Source organism: Salminus brasiliensis, chromosome 7 (assembly GCF_030463535.1).
Source record: "Salminus brasiliensis chromosome 7, fSalBra1.hap2, whole genome shotgun sequence".
Taxonomy (NCBI): Eukaryota; Metazoa; Chordata; class Actinopteri; order Characiformes; family Bryconidae; genus Salminus; species Salminus brasiliensis.
In genome coordinates, this window is record NC_132884.1 from 23,281,542 (window position 1) to 23,301,375 (window position 19,834).

The 19,834-nt window shown below is 40.8% G+C and overlaps 3 protein-coding genes across 3 annotated transcripts; 1 reads left to right on the plus strand and 2 right to left on the minus strand.

Annotated features, from left to right (window-relative positions):
- Window positions 1-4,354: 4,354 nt before the first annotated feature.
- On the plus strand, window positions 4,355-9,782 carry ttc22 (tetratricopeptide repeat domain 22). The gene is made up of 7 exons (XM_072683008.1): window positions 4,355-4,918; window positions 5,775-5,830; window positions 5,967-6,082; window positions 6,391-6,509; window positions 7,464-7,625; window positions 8,210-8,362; window positions 9,255-9,782. Exons 1-7 carry the CDS (start codon window positions 4,355-4,357, stop codon window positions 9,780-9,782), a joined length of 1,698 nt encoding a protein of 565 aa, XP_072539109.1.
- Window positions 9,783-11,002: 1,220 nt separating this feature from the next.
- Window positions 11,003-15,551, minus strand: ttc4 (tetratricopeptide repeat domain 4). The gene is made up of 10 exons (XM_072683009.1): window positions 15,263-15,551; window positions 15,043-15,160; window positions 14,799-14,960; window positions 13,485-13,562; window positions 13,240-13,364; window positions 13,052-13,138; window positions 12,712-12,962; window positions 12,331-12,415; window positions 11,524-11,606; window positions 11,003-11,422 (listed from the first exon to the last, which is right to left on the minus strand). Exons 1-10 carry the CDS (start codon window positions 15,362-15,364, stop codon window positions 11,320-11,322), a joined length of 1,194 nt encoding a protein of 397 aa, XP_072539110.1. The 5' UTR covers window positions 15,365-15,551; the 3' UTR covers window positions 11,003-11,319.
- Window positions 15,552-16,059: 508 nt separating this feature from the next.
- pars2 (prolyl-tRNA synthetase 2, mitochondrial) lies at window positions 16,060-19,727 on the minus strand. Its single transcript, XM_072683010.1, has 3 exons — window positions 19,615-19,727; window positions 17,625-18,208; window positions 16,060-17,089 (listed from the first exon to the last, which is right to left on the minus strand). The coding sequence occupies exons 2-3, from the start codon at window positions 18,180-18,182 to the stop codon at window positions 16,208-16,210; spliced, it is 1,440 nt and encodes a 479-aa protein (XP_072539111.1). The 5' UTR covers window positions 18,183-18,208; window positions 19,615-19,727; the 3' UTR covers window positions 16,060-16,207.
- Between the last annotated feature and the right edge of the window lie 107 nt (window positions 19,728-19,834).

Here is a 19,834-nt window from a genome sequence, read left to right on the forward strand (position 1 = left end):
TTTAGTAAGGATACATATAGAAAATGAGACATTGAGGGTACAAAAAATATGATGAATATTAATATTAATATTAATATTGATATTAATTAATAGATTTAGAAAAAGATAGGAAAACTATCAAACCAAACTACAGAGATACCATTTGTAAATATGTCCATAATAAAAGTTCTCTATCATCATTTCTACTTGAATTAAAGTACAAAAGTACTTCCACATTGAATGTAATAGTACAATAAAGTTATATGTGTTTTTTTCATATATTACCTTATTTGTTTATGTGACTATTATTAATATTTTTATTGTGATCTTCATTTCGTAACATTCTATTTGCATATTTACTTATTCTTTACTTACTGCCAAAGGGACATCATATTTTATAATGTAATCCCCTTCCCCAGCACAGACGTCATCTTTTCCTCACTCTTCAACTTCTCAGTGCTTCCACAACCTCGTCGGACATATTAGGCTAACCCGAGGCACACTGAATAACACCTCCTGCAACATCAACATCAGACAGACTAGAAGGTGTGACGTCTGTCTGTCAATTACACTTTCACACATAAGAATGCATTAATTATACAGCAAACAGCATCCTCACGCCAGGTCTACTTCATTCACAAAACACATGGGTCAGTGCCAGTATTTCAGAGTTAAGCTCATACTCTGGTAGGAAACCATATATGGCCTATGATCCACAAAACAAGAGACTGACTCCTTCCAGTAGAGTCTTGAAAAGCAATTCCATTTCTTTCTGCTGCTTCCAAATGAGACTGCCTCCAAGTATTACTAATATTACACACATAAAACACATGGAATGTGTCTGTCGGAAGTGGAATGGAAAAGAGGAAACTGGGGTAGCTTGAGCACACTGCTCTGTCACTTTGCAACTACAGCAGACCAAAAGCCCAGAAAGATGATATCATCAAACAGCTGCAAGCTGCACAATGAGGATCGCCTCCCTGCTAAAGTCATTATAGGGGAAAAAGGAATAGCAGGGGGGAATAAATGATTACTCACTGTAGACTTAGGCATTAAGGATTTCAACAGTTTCTAAAGAATATTCGGTTCTTCCGCTACTGGAGTTTATAGATGATCCTTAAGGCGTCTGTACTGCTGAGATATGGAGTCAATCACTACTTCTACAGATGCTGTTGGCAAGAGCTATAAATGTAAATTATAAATTATCTAGATCAGAGTGTCCCATAGGTCTTGTGAGGGCCCTGGGTACAAACATTTTCGTAAGCTTGTCGTATTCCAACAATAAATAATAGAGAAAATATAAAGATTTGAAAAAAGATAGGAAAACTATCAAGCCAAACCAATGCATTCTACCAAAGCACATGCAAATACAATGATATTAAACACTGGGGGTCTGATTTCTACACTTATTCACATGTACACATTCAATGGCTATTTGTTCAACTGACGTTTACATCTGATGTGCATTGACTTTAGTATCTCAGACACTTTTGGCCTTCAGACTTTTGTCAGTCAGAGGCTCCTGGGCACTGGCCCTATTGGGCCAGTCAGTAACTCATCTGTCCTCCCATTGAAAGAATACATATTTTTATACTATATAATTTAGTAATTTCTTAAGTATTTTAGTAACATTTTGTAGTATAATGTAATAAAAAATGTATATAATGTATATAACATTTATATTTTAAAAGCTTTTCAAGTCAGTGTATTTAAATGTTTGTGTGAATTTGTTCTTAATGGTTTGCCCAGAAATAAATTGCAGTTTTAAACAATATACAGATGGACAAAATATTCAGTCAGCCTTAAGACTAAATAGTGACTGACCACTAACTACTGCTATTTACCCTCTGATAAGAGGTAGGCCCACATTTCATGCCAATACAATGGTAATGCCATGCTTCATATTCTATTAGTAATTAGTACAAAGGTAAGGCTTCTAACTATTTTCCCCAAAGAACTCATTTGACATCTAGTGGTCAGCGGAGGAAATGCAAAGTGAATGTCAAACGTGTAAGAATAAAAGACAATGAGCTTTTTCTAATTCATCAGCTGAAGGGGGTTGTTTATAATAGCTCTCTTTGTAAAGCCTGACATATGTCTGCTATGCAGTAAAACTGGGTCATCTTAAAAGGGCTCCATGGCAGGTATCAGGAGCTTAATGATCTACACAAATACCTTCATACCTGACCTGCATCCATGTACTTGACAAACTCTTTCAGTGATACAGGAAGTCTTCAATTAACTCATAATCCTCCATAGTTTCATCATTACAATGGTTTATTTGAATACCCATCATGTGCATGTGCAAAGAAACTAAATACAGCGGTTCTACATGGCTACAACAAACTTGCACCATTACTGGTGGGCGGGTCTGATCATTTTGGTTGACAAAGGCTCAGTCTGTGATGACAGAGCAGGTGTGGGTAAACTAGCATGTGTGTTCACACACCTCTTTTCAAAACCACAACCGTTCTCAAATCCTTTCAATACCGGACTAACACTATATCATCTATTAAAGCAAGCAGCTTTGGTAATAAATGTAGGCCGTGTCATGTCTGAAAGAAGCTTAAAGGAAAATTCCACTGACTTTACAAAATGACCTGTATCACTGTAAATCACTGTGTACATCTTAGGTATCAGGATTTTATCTGGATAAGGCCAAGCCACATAAAATGCAAGTGAAACACCCACAAACAGTGTTTAATACAGACATATATCAAACCATTATATTAATACAGATCACTCAAACCACTTGAGGAGGTGGTCTGAGATGCCACGTTACAGAAGTGCGAATGCATCTATCTCTTCAAGACACATTCGACAAGTAAAACCCTTCCCAGTACAACAGAAACACCAGTAATAATTGTTGATGAAATTTGCATATTCTGTCCCACAAAGCGATCGGATTTCTGTCTGATTAACTGGAGATGCATTTGTCTACAGCATGTATTGGTTGGTGTGGCGCAACAGATAACACCACTACCTGCCAGTGAGCTACCACACCACATGGGAGACTGGGGTTCCATTCCTGGTCTGGGTGACTATGCTGCGCAACACCAATAAGAGTCCTTGGGCAAGACTCCTAACACTACATTGGCCCACCTCTGTAATACGAGTAACCTTGTAAGTCACTCTGGATAAGAGCGCCAGCTAAATGCCGTAAATGTAAATGCATGATGATACAATCTCATCTGGATACAATCCAGATACTAGTCAAATGAAGTGACCAGGTGTAAACAGGGTCAATGTTGTTTGAAATTAAGCTCTATATGGTGGATAATCTTTTTTTTGTTCACAGCAGTTGTTGTAATAGCAACCAGACGTCTAAAATGTTTATTGCCTCTATAAACTACTTCACATAAATTATCACATGACATTTTTAATTTGACAGCTGATACCTAAAATCGCTAGTTGTGACACTAAAATACAGTTTTGGAGATCCAAGGAGGCATACAAAAGGCGGTCTTTTGGATTTACTGTTATTTCACTATCATCGCCATAACGTAGAAAACTTTAGAAGCACGTGTAACCTCACTTTGCAAAACATTGCATATCCTGGTCAATATCACAGTTACATAATAACACAATAAACACAGTTTGTGTTGGTCATCCTCTAGTCCTTCATTAGTGGTCACAGGATGCTGCCCACAGTTGGCTGAATATTTCTGGTTGGTGGACTGATCTAATTCCAGCAGTGATGCTCAGGTGTTTAAACACTCCAGCAGCACTGCTGTATCTGATCTACTCGTGCCAGCACAACACATACTATCACGCCACCACCATGTCAGTGTCGCTGCAGCGCTGATGATGACCCGCTACCCAAATAATATCTAACATAGAATCTAACTTTAGAAGACACATGTAACCTCACTTTGCAAAACATTGCATATCCTGGTTAATATCGCTACCACTGTAAGTAAACATCTAACCACTCTGAAGTACTCTGTGCTCCACTGAAATGGTGGTTTGTGTCTGTTTAGGAAAATTTAATATAGTGGATTTACACTGGTATGTGTTCGAACAACAGGTCCATGTTCCACACAGGTCTCATGGCAGACAAAGAGGAACTCTAAGATGACATGGCAGGCGTGTCATTTTAATGTGAACCAACAAGCATTATGGTCAACACACCTCTTTTCCAAACCCAATCCATTCCCAAATCCAAATAGCAGAGAGCTGCCAGCTGTTGCAGAAGCCTAGTAGAGAAAACAAGAAAGCACTTGCCAAACCACATCATTCTTCACTTATACACTCCCTGTCTTAACTCCGAGTTAAACCTGTATTTCCTGTCCTTATTACGACACAATGACATTTCCAGTGCATGTCCACCTCCTGCCATAAGTATCTTTCTGCCTGTGAGGACGAGGCCACAGCCATGGAGGAGGGCAGCACAGAAGAAGACATTGAGGCCCTGATGGATGAACTGGACTTCATCCCTGGACATTTTCACCTTTCACTTCATCTGAACAGAGAGCCTGATGGACCAGAAACCCTCCGCCGCCAGAATACCCAGCTCAAACAGGAGAGTCTGAGGGCTGAGTTGGAAGGTGAGACCGGGAGGCTGCAGTACGCTGTCCGAAACATGCTGGGCCTACTGGCCTATCATTTGGACGAGCTGGACACTGCTGAGGAGGTCTTTCGAAGCATTTGCCAGGAAGACCCTGGAAACCTCAATGCTTGGGCCAACCTGGCCCACGTATGTGGACGGCTCGGCCGTGAGCAGGACGAGAGTGAGTATCTGGAGCGGGTGGCCGCTCTCATGGGTACAGAGACAGGTGAGAGCCAGACAGACTGCAGGCTCAGAGCAGCCCGGTGCCTGGCTGAGCAAGCTTTCGCCCAGCCACACGATGTGCAGCTAGAGAGAGAGGAAGAACAGCAGGAGAGGCTGACCTCTGCACTAACCCTGTATAACCGTGCACTACACTATGGAGGAGAACTGGTGAGACTTTGCCTTTACAAGTATATAGATTAAAACATAATGCTGTAAATTCTGTCTGCTTTTTATTATTTTTAACTGTCAAAAACAGATTCTTGGGGCATTGTTGTAGAAGAACCACAGGATTCCCCAAATTAATTAATACCACCTCTTTGTTTTTACAGTCTTTGTCCATTATATCAGCTCCACTTACCATATAGGAGCATTTTATAGTTCTATAAATACAGACTGTAGTTCATCTGCTTTTCTGCTCACTTTGTTGGCCTGCTTTCACCCCGTTCTTCAATGGTCAGGACCCCACAAGGACACCACAGAGCAGGTTATTTTTCTAGGCGTGTTAGTGGGTGTTGCACTGGTTTGAGTGGATCAGACACAGCAGTGCTGCTGGAGTTTTTAAGCACTGTGTCCACTCACTGTCCACTCTATTAGACACGACCTAGACTGTCCACCTTGTAGATGTAGATGTAGTTAGAGACAGAAGCTCATCTGTTGCTGCACAGTTTGTGTTGGTCATTCTCTAGTCTTTCATTAGTGGTCAAAGGATGCTGCCCACAGTTGGTTAGATATTTCTGGTGACGCTCAGTGGTGGTCCTGTGGGGTCCTGACTGTTGAAGAAAAGGAAGAAAGCAGGCTAACATGGCTAAGGCAAAGTGTGCAGAGAAACAGATGTACTACAGTCTGTAATTATAGAACTACAAAGTGGAGCTAATATAATGGATAGTGAGTATGATGTTATTATTATTGCTGATCAGTGTATTTATAATGTAACAAATATCGTAGAATTATGAGGTTTAGATGCTCATTCTCATGTGTTCTCATATATTTTCATGTACTGTGTTTCTATTTGTAATCGTTACAGGTACCTACAGAAGAGAAGTGGAACTGGTACTTTAAAATGGCAACTATTCACATAAGGTCAACTACTTTCCACTTTTATGGTCTTATGGTCAAGTTACCAAATTCTACAAATACAACTAACAGGCACAAAGCAGTTGCTTATGCTCCTTCCAGGCATGAGATCACTTACTACAAAATCTGCTTGTTTTTACAGATTATACAGTATTGTCAGTGATTCCGAGGATTTGGAGTACACCAGGCTCAGTCACTTCAACAAAGGCCTACAACTGCTAACAGAGACGCTGAATTCAGAAACAACACACCTCAAAGGTAAAAGTCGCCATCGATCACTCATAAGTCTGTCAGCCGTGGTTTTTCATATTCAGTAACAAATGCTTCAGCTGTTATTTCGACGTTAGTTCATGTTATTATTTACCCACAGTGTTTGAGTACCTCGAGACACTGTCATTTTATTTTATTCCCATAGACTACCTGACAACTGCTGCATGATCACATACAGTTTAAAGCATGTGTCATAGTCCTGTTAATTTTTCACCTCTCCAAACATCTTTCAGGGCATGTCAAATTTATGCCAGTGTGTTTATGCTGACTACATCTTTGCTTATCTCTGTTCCTAGCACTTGCCTGGTGTTACATTGGTCTCATGTTGGAGAGGACAGAAGAGTTCACCACTGTTCCAATGGCGGTGCATGACTGTGGCCTGTCTGGATCCGACCCCCTCTCATGCTACGGATCGGTACGGTATATCAGAAGTACAATGGATAATTAGCTAAGAAAGGACATGGGGGTGTGGCTTTGCAGGTTAAAAACAGTGTAAATACAGCCTTCCAACGGTTATGCACAGGTTAGGCAGCCCAACCAGATGGAGAGGTTTGTTGGTGTGTTGGTGTGCTCCAGCCTTAAGGGATGTTCATACATGCTTAGAAAGAGCTTAAAGTTACAAGCTATTAGTCATATCTAACAAACGCAATAATAAGTTACAGAAGGGGAAAAAAAAAAAAAAAAAATTATATATATATATATATATATATATATATATATATATATATATATATATAAAACACCTATAGTTTGCTTGCTCTGGTCAAGTATATAAACTTGTGAATGTGAACATTTTCCCATTGGTTTGGTTTGTTTTCACTCAGGGAAAAATCAAGCACAAACAAAGCATGTGTGAACATTCTCTCTACTTATTGGTCAGACCTGTCTGGGGTCGAAGCAAGAAAGTAAATACAAGAAGAAGACTAGTGCACATTTCTAAGAATGGAGCAATGGCAGAGATGGCATTTGTTCAAAGCTGTAGTGATTATCTGGGCAATACACCAGGTTAAACTGTGGCTACGGGAGCCGTTCAGTCGTTCAGGTCAAACAGCTCAAACCAACAATGCAAGGATGGTCTAGCTAGCATTTGAACTTGTGATTGATCATGATTAATCACAGAATATTGTTGTGATGAACACAATTGAACGTTTTATATATTTATATAGTATCAGTCTGTGCATCTGCTTTGACAAACATGTTTCTGTCAGTTTTACACGTCCTATAAAAATGTCATTCAGTTCGGATAAATATTTGAGGTCAGTAAAAAGAAGTTACCTGTAGAAAAAAATATGCTCATATGTCACTAAATTAAGAACACAGTGTAGTATTACTTGTACAAGTATTAACACGTTTTTGGATGTCCTTCTAGGGTATTAACCTGGCTACAGATGACGCATTCACATTAAATCAGCTGGCCAGTGTGTTTTTTCGGTCAGGCAAGCATGAGATGGCAGTAGGAATCTGTAACATGGCCCTTAATGTATTGCCTGATGCAGAACTCAACTGGCAAGCCTACTACACCCGGGCTAAGGTAAGAAAATCTTCAAAATGTCAATCAAGCTCAATCTGTAAGTTAGGTTGGCTGCCTGTATAACCAGTTTCTGCATAATAAACAACTCTTCTTTTAAACGAGTGCTTCAGCTTAATGGATCTGAAGTTTTGGCATCAGAGTCTAAGTGCAGAATATATCTGTATAGTCAGTAAACCATATAGGAAACTCAGGCCTCAGGAGGATAGAAGAAATGGGACATATAGCTGCTGCTTTTTCTCAGCCAGATGTGTTTTTGCATCAAACAGCGTTGCACAAGAAACTGTATACTAATGGTTATACGGTTGATTGCAGATGTTGCACTTACATTTAGGGTCAGCTGCTGGGGACCCTAAAGGGGTATTAACAGCACAGCAGGCCATCATGAAGCTGAAAGATCAGAGTTAATCATTCAGAGACAATAATTCAGTTCTCAGAATCAGGTGAACAAAATTGATCCAGTAATGTCATATCAGTATAAATATGGGAACCATAGGAAATATGGTTAACCTGTGTAAGTGTACTCTGTCTAATACCATCAGCAGTGAACAGTACTTTTCAGCTGGTGTTGTTTTTACTCTCTCCAGCTTAAAGTCACTGCCTATGTGAAGGCCTTGGACAGGGCTAAGCAGGGACTGGATGGGATTCCTGATCGCCAGGACCTGAGGGAGGCTCGCGCTGACCTTGAGCGAGTGCTGGGTGTCCGGCCATGTCTGAGGACCCACCTGGAAATGGGGCAGGTGAGACACATGGAACAAAATATATTTAGAAGATATCTTGATATCTATCTGTAATTGTACATGTAATTAATCTGTTAAAATGTGAATTTTCTCATTATTTCAATGTTTTTCCAAAATTCTAAATATTATGATGTTCAGTTAAAGCAACATTATGAGAAAATTGTACCTTAAAATAACGATGATGGTACATTGCCTTGTAATAAGGAGAAGGATGTCTCTCTGTCATTGCCACTCTACCGGCTACGGCACAGTGTAACTTTGGTGGAGCTCAGTCTAAATGTGTTAGAGCAGGAATAACACCAAATGTGCAGGGTAGGCATATTCCAGGGTAGAACCGGGACTGGAAACCCCTGCATTAGGTTACCACTAATATTAATCATGCAGTAGCACAGGTGTGTCAACAAAGGCCATGGAGATCCAAAGACCTGCACGGATGAATGTTTTCCCTCCTCTAATGCTGCTAATGAATTCACTGGGGTCTGACATCCCTGTGTTAAGGTGTCATCAGAAATCGGCTCATATATGAGGTCAACTTGTACCTATACACTCACTGACCATTTAATTAGAAACACCTTATAGGCACACTTTTTACTGTCTGTAACCTGTGAGTGACTGCACAGTAGATTAGTCACCCTCTACCCCAGTGGTCACCAACCCTGCTCCTGGAGATCTAACTTCTTGCAGAATTTACTTCCAACTCATTAAATGAACCTGCCTGATCCTCCTAACTATTTCAGAAGTCCTTGATTAGCTAAGATTTGGTGGTGTAACCTGCAGGAATGTAGGCACATCCATTGGACCAATGCACAGATATTAGATTAGATATTATTTGGGTGGTGAACCATTCCCACCACAGCAGTGGCACTGACACGCCTTATTTCTCCTCCATCAGGTCTATTACTACATGGGAGTGGACGCTCTGCAGGAGAGCTTAATGGTGGATGAAATGGCGGTAAATCAGGCATTGGTCAGCCTGGCCCAGGCTCTGCAATGTCCACTGGGGTCCACACTGCCAGAGCTGCAGCTGCTGAGGGGCCGTTGCCTGCTGCTGAAGGGTGAGGAGCAGAACGCGATAGACTGCTTCAAGCGGGCGCTGGAGCTGGAGCGGCCTGGTGGTAAGGAGCTAGGGGCTCTGCCCTTACTGCTGCATGCTCTGCTCACAGTCTTCTGTCAGTGCACGGGGGACGTGAGTCACACTATTGCCCAACTGGAGGAGTGTGTACAGCGGGCTGAGGAGCGACACGGCTCTGGACCTGTCCGGAATGAGCTCAAGCTGCTCTGTCGGATGCACACTGAGGAAGTGGCAGAACTGTCCAGGGAGCTGGTGAAGAGAGGCAAGCTGGGTATAGTGAGGAGGCTGCTGCAAAGTGTACAGCCACAAGGGAAAAACACAGTGCTGGGCAGGTCACTATCTGTGTGAGAGGAAGAAGAGGAGTAGCAGGTATATGTAGCTCTGATATGGACACTAGGTGGTATTCCAAATGCATAAAGACTTGTACAATGAACAATGCAAGTGATGTTGCATCGGCGGCAGTTCGAAAAAGAGGCGTTGACTGGCTGCACACTTGTCGGAGGAGGTGTGTGTCGGTCTTCAGCCACACTAGTATTAGGAGCTTTCCATGCGATAGGGGGAGAATACATACAGGCTGGCAATTGGCGACCTAAATTGGGAAGAAAATGGGTAAAACAAAAACACAAAATGTATATAATAACTATAATTTGCTGTAAATGTGAAATAAAAAACACAATTTCCAATATCCATTTTTTTGTATTATTTTTAAAATTGACCTTCATTGAACCCTAAAACCATATTGTAGTCCTATTACTAATAGGCACCTAAACAAAATATATATATAAAAAAAAAAAAAAATTAAATTGTGGGATTGGGAGACTATGCCAAGGTAAGTTTCCCCATTCTAGAGTAGCTTTAAATACTAGTTTAAATGTCGTACTTTCATATTTTAAGAGGGGTTTAAGGATGGGCAATAAACAAGATGATAGTGACACACAAAAAAACAAACAAAAAAACCCCACAAAATCTAGTACTGATGCAGTAAATTATATGATGGCACATATAGAGTACCAATACATTAAACCAAGCAATGGATGATAATGGGTACCTTAAATGTCTGTGATGATTTAATAACACCTGCCAAGCCATTCTGTAGCTTGGTTTATCCGCTTCTTGTTTTATTTTGCTGCATAAGGATAAACATACATGGTTTTAATAAATCTTAAATACACACACAAATCTGCTTCTTTTAATGCTATTTTAAGGTGAACAGTAGTGTTTACTTCTCTGCTAGTAAGCATGTTAATGTAATTATGCTACTAAATATTTTCTACCCCTCTGCCTAATCTGAATCATTTACAATCAAACCACATCTCTACATTGGGTTCATATTTAGCCTTTTACACACCTCAGGAATTACTGTTGATGAAGTTACTACAGAGGTGAGCTGCATTCCTGTACTCACTCAAGTATGGCCCGATCCACCCATTTTCTAAAAATGTTTACATCACACTTTCCAAACCTTTTTATAATTATTTTTTCAGCATTTATTCATAAGTTGTTCAATGTTTCCATCACATTTTATTTTTCATTTTAGAGAACCAACCTAATAAAAAATGAAAAAAATGTTCTGTTGAATGGCATTTATTGGAAAATACTGGTGTGACAGAAAAGTTAATAGAACCTTTTCTTGAGAACTGTGATTCACCAGTCAGTGTGTTTTACATAAAGTGATGTCTTTTGGTCTGCAGGCTGCATGTGGACACTCACAGACCACAGTAAATAGTTTCCAGTCCTATGGTGAGTCAAAGTTTCTTGGGGAATACCGTCTTATACCCATTATTAAAACATTACTGCATCCACACATGCAGTAAACTTCTTTAAGAGTACTTGGCACATGTGCTTAGTCAATGACCAATATGTCCTTCCATCTTCCATCCAGTCTTCATTTCAGTCTATGGACTTTCTTATCTGATAGAAATTGTTTACAGAACGGAGACTCTTTCACCAGGACAATGAAGCTAGGTGTTCCTTCTTTCACAGAGCACCTAACGGAAACAAAGTAACCAATCAAATAAGGGCTTTTTAATGAGCTTTCTACAAATAATCAAATCAATGAATTTGCATTGAAAAAAATTGCTGTCAATACCTTGAGTGCTGAAGGACACTAAGAAGAGACTTTGCAAGATCCACTTCATAGAGGTGTCCTTTCTCGTGGTCTTCAAAAAACAGCTACGAAGACAACAGGAGGAAAGTCAAAGTCAAATTTATTTGTATAGCGCAAGGAATTGGACAAGGAATTGCAGGTAAATACGTTAAAATTATAAAAAATACAACTCATAACTAATAACTAATGCTCTGTTTGTGTCTGTTTACTGATTAAGTCCCGTCCTTCTACAAAAAGAGCCGCAGGCAGAGGAGAGTCTACATGTGATGAGGAAGCCATGTGAAGATGACCTTTTTTGGCATTACTGAGCCAAATGCTACCAACTATTAATCAGATTTTAATCAGTGATTTATAATATGATATAATATTAAACAATAATTTTACCTTCAGTTTACACTATTTTGATCTCTCCTCATTCATAGAGATCGGAGCCTGGTTTTGTGTGACTAGAAAAAAACTGCCCGGCAAAGGTAAGGACTAAGTCACCAACAGCACTTTGTGCTATGTACAGGCAAAAAAAGTGAAATGCTGAAATGCCCTAGTTCGGACTGTCATTTATGTCGCATGGCCACAAAATAGATCTAAGACATATGAACAGTGAACATATTAAACATATGTTCATATGAAAGTGATTCAAATTGATTTGAAATGATTTGACATGTGAAAATCATGACAAATCCTTAAGGTAAAAAATGTGACTGTATTGTAATGTGAACTTAGCCTTAAAGTCAAAGTAATCACCATGTTCACACTTTCAACATTTATGGAGATTCAGTATGTTTAACTAACCTGAAGATTCTGAGGATGATATTTTCTGTCCGTGTCCCAAGGAGGAAGTTCCTCTCCAAACATGACCGCCAAGTGATCTATGAAGCTGAACAACAGATTAAAAGCCACATGTGGAAGCATACACAGAATAGGTCAGTGCAAACCACCACATCTTGTCCCTTTTCAGACACACATATCTTTATCTAACCTGAGACCGTATTTGTGTTTATAAGAAAAAAGAGAAGAGACATGGTTTGAAATATGACAAAATTCTCCATATAGAATTTCTACCCTTTTATATGACAGAAAAGCAATCCTCATTTGTTGTCATCAAAACAAGCCATAATAAAGTGGACACCCTAACCATGAACACTAAATAGTATGTAGAGCTGAAGAGCATACCTGGAGTTTTCACGGAAGGCTGAGATGAAGTCAGTCTGCCTGTACTCTGGGTACAGGAACAGCACTGGCCAGTGGAGAATGCCCTGCTCGTCCAGATACACCTGCGCACCTGTGGCCTCCTGCGTGCTGAGACCATCCAAATGCAACTCTGCCATGGCTGCTGTAGATCCCTCAGCTCCATCATCATCATCCTCACTGTCAGAGCATCTACGCCGACGCTGCTCAGGCTTCAGAAGTCTGATGCCACGCTCCTACTCCAAGAAGCACGTGAATCAGTTTGGACTACTGGGAGGCATTATGAATGCATAATGCATTAAGCAAAAGAAGGCTTTACTCTTACCTTAATAGTAGCTAGCAATGCATCTCGCTCAGAGCGCTCCTTTTTCTCTTTAGCTTTGGCCTTCCTGGAATCTCTTTCTGCTGCCCTCTAAAATATAGATACACAAGATACATGATTGAGTCAGTATTCATTAGTATGGAACTGTGATACAGTTCATGATCCTATAAGCCAGTCTAAGCTCAGCCTACCTTCTGTTTGTCTGCTGTGGCCCTGAGCTCCTGCAGTTTCTTATCGGTGGGCAATATCCTGAGGCCCTCATCACACCACTGCAACGCATCTGCATAGTTACGCAGTTCCATCCAGCACTGGGCCCCTACACAAATATTTCACAGGTACTTAGCTGTACTCAGCTGAACTAACATTTAAAATGTAGCAGTATTGCAGTTTTTACAGCAACCCACAAGCAAAACATGTATAATGCTGTGTCGTTCACCTCTGATGATGGCTTTTATATGGTCGGGTTTCAGCTTTTTTGCAGCAGTGGCATCATTCAATGCCGAACGCATATTTCCTGTAGAAAAATAAGAAAACATCCAACTTAGTTACACATAATTCAGAATGACTGTTTCATAAAAAATGTTTGTAAGTGCTACAGTGCCTAAGGAATCGCTGGATACTCCAATTTAATATCTAACATTGGTCAAACGTGACCTGTCCAAGAAAACAAATGGTGTTGCACACACAGTTCTGCACATTTCACAAAACTATATATCACTTCCATATCCTAATATTCAAATCACCTTTATTGTCATGTCACATCACACAGGTGTAAATGTGAGTTGCAAAATAGAAATACTGAATTTTTACACATTAACTTATACTATACATACACACACACTATACATACTCTCTATTTACAATACTGCACTGGTAAAAGCCACTGGATGGGTATGAATTCAGGTGTAGTGTGGGTAGGGAAAAGTCTCTGTGGCTGTAGTGTGACTGAGCATAGGGTCTCCAGTAGTAAGTGCAGGGTGCAGAGTGTGTTGTATGAGGAGGAGGTGTGATAATACAGATGAGGTCCACAGTCCACAAGCTATTGTTCGTTCAGCACCCTAACTGCTTGAGGATAGAAGCTGTCTCTGAACCGACTGGTTCTGCTCTTCAAGCTTCTGTACCTTCTGCCGCTGGGCAGCTGTGAGAACAGGCATTGGCATTGGGTGGGTGGAGTCCTTAATATTATCATCTCGATCTCCTACATTGCACACTTTGATTCCTCTAAATCTCCACTTTTTTATATTTTTATTTTATCCAACATATCTTGTTTGTTGTGTGACAGCCACCAAATCATTTCACTGCTAGTTGTATTGTGTATGACTGTTCACACCGATCAAATATCGAGTAGGTTCCCCTTGTGCTGCCACAACAGATCTGAGCATTCCAGACATGGACTCCATGAGACCTCTGAAGGCGTTCTGTGGTCTGGCAACAAGATTGGGAGTTGTGAGGGTGGGGCCTCCATTGATTGCATCAATGAACCTTAGGAGCACTGATCACTGCATACCGGGAACACCCCCACAAGACCTGCCTGGTGTTTTGGGGATGCTCTGACCCAGTCATCTAGCCATTAGAATTTCAACCTTTGTAAAAGACACTCACATCTTTACACATGACCATTTTCCTGCTTCAAACACATCGTCTTCAAGAAGTGACTGTTTAATTACTGCCCAATATTTCTCACGCCCTGACAGACTCCACTGTAGACGTCACTGGATTTAAAATGCTACAGGTGAGACTGGGTCCTTACCTAGATAAAAATGGGCTGCTGCACGGTTAGTGTAGAGGATGGCATTCAGGTCAGAGTCTGAACAGTTCTTTTTCAGTCCCGCTGTGTAGGTCACTATCGCCTTCTTATAGTCCTTTTCCTTAAAGTACTCATTGCCTTCATCCTTCAGACTCTTCGCTTGCTCTGTGGAAGAAACCTGGGATCAGTTCACTACAGTACACTGAAAGCAGATACAATCACTAGTCAAGGTCTAGGAGTGTGATACCTTCTGGTGGTCTGTCATCATCATGTATAATGGACTGAATGCAGGCAAGATCAGGGTTCTTCAGTGGGTCTATCTCTTTTGGAGCAGTCTTCATGAACATGGGCACTTTATCAAACTCCTGTAACATAACACAGTAGCTAGCTAATGTTTTCATGAGATGACATTCGTTTCACTCTCGACTAAAACAAAGCGAGGGGGGAAACAGTGAGTGTACTCTTACCTCCTCCCAGTTGCTCTCATTAAACGCGTTTTTGTATTTCTGTGTCCGAAATTTGTCCATAAACGCATCCATGCCATCGTCGCTGTCGTCTGACTGAGCCATTACGAGCCTCTGGAGGATTTACTCCACTATAAACCGCACTTTATTACACCAGCTGGGTGGAAACATACACTAATGTATTTAGGTACACTGTGAAGTTATAAAGATATGTATGTACATTTATAACGCAAATTATAAACACTACAGAGTGTAAACACGTGAACACGCCTAGCTAGCACTAACTTACTCTACCCCAGCACTTCAGCGGCTCCTCGCACTAGAGCTCCACACCGCCCCATCAGGTCTGGAGCTGAGAGACGAGCACTCAAAGACTAGTATTATTATTATTATTATTATTATTATTATTATTGCTATTATTATTGTTGTTGTTGTTGTTGATGATCACAATAATATTTAAAATATATATAAATATTAAATGTAATTTTTTTTTATTAATATATATTTTTAGTATATATATAATCAGAGTATTAACATAGTATTAACAGAGCATCTCCAAAATGGCAAATTTACAGAAGAAAGGTGAAAACCCCCTAATTTTTATCAGAAGTCAATGTAAAGATTTTATTCCATGTCATTGTATACATTTCTATTGGTCCATTCATCATAATACACTGAGATTTAATGCATAATATCATCTGATGAAATATATTGGAAAAAACACCACTATGCCGTAATCACAATCTCAAAACCTTTTTTATCTTTTCTAAAATAAAACAGAAAGACAGTAGGCAATGTCATAAAGAGAACATATTTATTAAAAAATAATACAAGCACAAAGCAACACCTTCATAATATCTATGACACATATCATTATGTGCACAACCAGCTCATCCATAATGTGTCGTGCTTCCACAAAGTCCACCTGTATAACTCAATTTCATTATGTTAAATTGTTTCCACTCCACTCAAAAGGTCTAGAAGACCATCTCTGGTGAGGAACAGGGTCTCCCCACTTTGCTGACACACCACCTCAAACACAGGCTGCTCCTCCCTGGCCTTCTGCCCTACCACCACGACATAGGGGTAGCCTAGCTGGTTAGCATCCTTTAACCGTTTTCCAAGTGTCAGCTGGGTTCTATCATCCAGGACCACCTCTCCTTTTAGATTAGGTAAACGATTTCCTAAGTGTTCAGCGAGTTCCTCAGCCAGGTGGATAGCTTCACTGGCCTTGCTGCCCTTTTTAGGGGGAAGGATGCAGACCTGATAAGGAGCAAGCAGCCTAGGCCAGCGAATGGAATCTTCATTGGAAAGTACCTCAATGGAGGCAGCAAGGATTCGGGTAACACCAAGGCCAAAACAGCCCATCTCTGCCACTAAAGGCTTGTTCTGAGCATTGGTAAATGTGGCATTGAACACTTGGGAATATTTGGTGCCAAGGTAGAAAGTATGTCCCACCTCAATGCCTTTTGACTCAGTCAGAGGGCCTGTATGGCACTGGGGGCAGTCAGTTTGCCCAGGCTCCACGGTTTCAACGTTTGCAGAGAAGTCACAATTCTGACACATAAGCAAACGGTCTTCTCCTATATCAGCTGGCAGATGAAACTCATGGGAGAGTGTTCCTCCGATGTTGCCTGTATCAGCCTGCACTTGTACCCACATCAGACCTAGTCTGTCCAAAAGACGCTTGTATGCATGTAACACGGAGTGATACGTGTGAAGAGAAGCCTCCTCGCTCACATCAAACGAGTACATGTCCTTCATGTAGAATTCTCGGCCACGTAGCAGTCCAAACTTAGGCTTCTGCTCGTCACGAAACTTCCGGGTCACCTGAAAATCATGTTCAATGCCAAACATCAGGTTCAGACAACATTAAACTACAAGAAGATAACATACAGTACTGTGCAAAAGAACAACATGAAAATTTCTTTCTTAAGTACCAAAAATGTTTACTCCACTATGTCCAAAAGTATTCAGACACCTAATCAGTGTAATCAGCTATTTTAGAGTGCACCTAATTCTCATTTTCTTAAATATCCAAAACAGCTTGTATAATATTCACAGAAAAGCACTGCCAACAGTCGTACATGAAGAGGAAACAAACATCTGATTAGTACCCTTGATTTCAGAATAAATGTGGGTTGGATATGTTACACCAGTGAACCTGAATATACTTAAAGAAATATAAGCTAATGATGGAAAGATCAGCCTAACTAGGTGCTGGATGGTCTCTACAAATGGGTGCTGTAGCGAGAGATTAATAAATGGGTTTCACAATGATAGACACATCATCCATAACTGATGTATTCTAACTTTAAAGGTAGAACAAGCAATCATATAAGAGACTGAAAAACATCCTAATTACCTGGTATAGAAGCAGCGGTAGCTGTCTGTAGGAGAGTGAACTCTGCGAGGCAATCAGCTCTGTCACGGCCTCTTCGTGTGTTGGTCCGAGACAGTAGTTGACCTTATGCCGATCCTGAAGCCTGAACATCTCCTTCCCCATGAGTTCCCAGCGCCCACTGCGATTCCACAGCTCTGCCCCACACAGTGCTGGCATGTCCACTTTCTGCCCACCAATGGCTTGCATCTCCTCATCGATTAGCCTCACCAACTTCTCCATGGAACGTAGGGTAGCAGGGAGGTAGTGGAAGCAGCCTGGGCTAGATAAGTGAATGAGGCCTGCCTGCAGCATCAGTCTCTGGCTGCGGCAAGTCATGTCCCCTGCTTCCTGGCCTTCACGGAGGTTTGAGGGCTGGAAAAGACGTGATACCAGAGGAGTCGGGGCGACTGGTTTGGAGGTGGTATGGACTGGGGGAGAAGACTGTGGTGTGCAGTGGTGGCTTCGCCTGCATGCTCTGCCTAGGGCTCTGGGCAGCAAGGCGCGTAGTTTGTGGTGACAGAGATGTCTCAGCACCTCCATTGCGAACTCTTCTGTTTTGGAAAACTCTTAAAAGGGGAAACAGAAGTAATACTGAAATTTAGAACTTCAGAGAATACAATCAGCAGAGCTGGTCTCAAATTCAATCAAAAGCACTTCAAGGTTGAGTCTAATGTAGGTTTATAACAATCAGCAAAACTTTGTAATATTAATACAGTAACTAAAGATGCAAACTGATATTGGAATCATATTGGTATCAGCAGATAATCACTTAGAAAAAAATCTGCCATCAGACAGATGTTAAGATTTTTATATTTTAATTGATATTTGATGATGTTATAGTTGCCCTCTGGAAGAGCCAGATAATGATGAGATATTGTGTTATAATATCTGCACTGAATTCATTTTAGCTGCATCTGCAAACCTAATAAACAGATGTAGCATTTCTCTGTAATGCTATTCCAGGTAGATTTAGTCCAAATCTTTCAGCCCTGATAATTGTGTTGCACCTCTACCGTATCGGTATCTGCGACGATACTGGCACATACACACAGTATCGGTATCTGCGACGATACTGACACATACACACAGTATCGGTATCTGCGCCGATACTGGCACATACACACAGTATCGGTATCTGCGCCGATACTGGCACTTACACACAGTATCGGTATCTGCGCCGATACTGGCACTTACACACAGTATCGGTATCTGCGCCGATACTGGCACTTACACACAGTATCGGTATCTGCGCCGATACTGACACTTACACACAGTATCGGTATCGGTAATAGAGAGCACCGATACCATGAAGCTTACTGACACCCTACAATTTTTTACGCATTTGTTTGCATACTTTGTAATGAACCCAATGTTTACACAACCCTGTTGTTTTCTCAATAAAAATGTGGAACACTATAAATATCAGGATTTAGAGCCATTTATCAAGTATTAAAGTCAGAGTTGGTATCGGTATCAGTCCTCTGTATCGCTATCGGTACTCGGTATCTGGTATCGGTAACGGAATGGGAAAGGTGGTATCGCTGCATCCTTACTGATGACCATCCAAAATACACGAAAAGCCAACATCAGAAAAACGATCATCATACATTTGCACCAAACACAGACAGAGATCAGATAAAATTCTACATCTCTCTTCTCTTTAGAAATGGTGATCTTAACACTACCGCTTTCAGATACACACAGCATAAGTTCAAGGTCAGTAAATGATGAGAGGGCTCGAATCGCTGTACTATAGACTGTGGACTGTGTGAATTAATTAATCCATCCATAATCCATAATCCAAAAAGTCTCAGAAAGTAAGTTTTAGGGGAAGGAGATCAGTCACACAGAGAGTAAAGTAAACCTGCTATGAGGAGTTAGTGCTAGCTCTGTCAGGTAGCCACTCTTCATGCAGCCTGTACTGAAGCAAAAGGCAGGTCAGCAAACTGAAACACCGCCCAAAGAAACTCACCGTGAAGAAAACAGTGTTTTAGCTCAAATTCATCTGGACAAATCTCCACTAATCAAACAGAAATCAGGCGTTTGTGTGTTACAGATACATTTACACATGACAGCGCCAGCTAAACACAGTCTCATTCGGGCGAATCGCGCATTGGAGTGTTTTTACCTCACAGAATGAACTCTGCCACCTAGCGGTCAGGAGTCTAAACATGTTTTTATTTCTGAGCGCA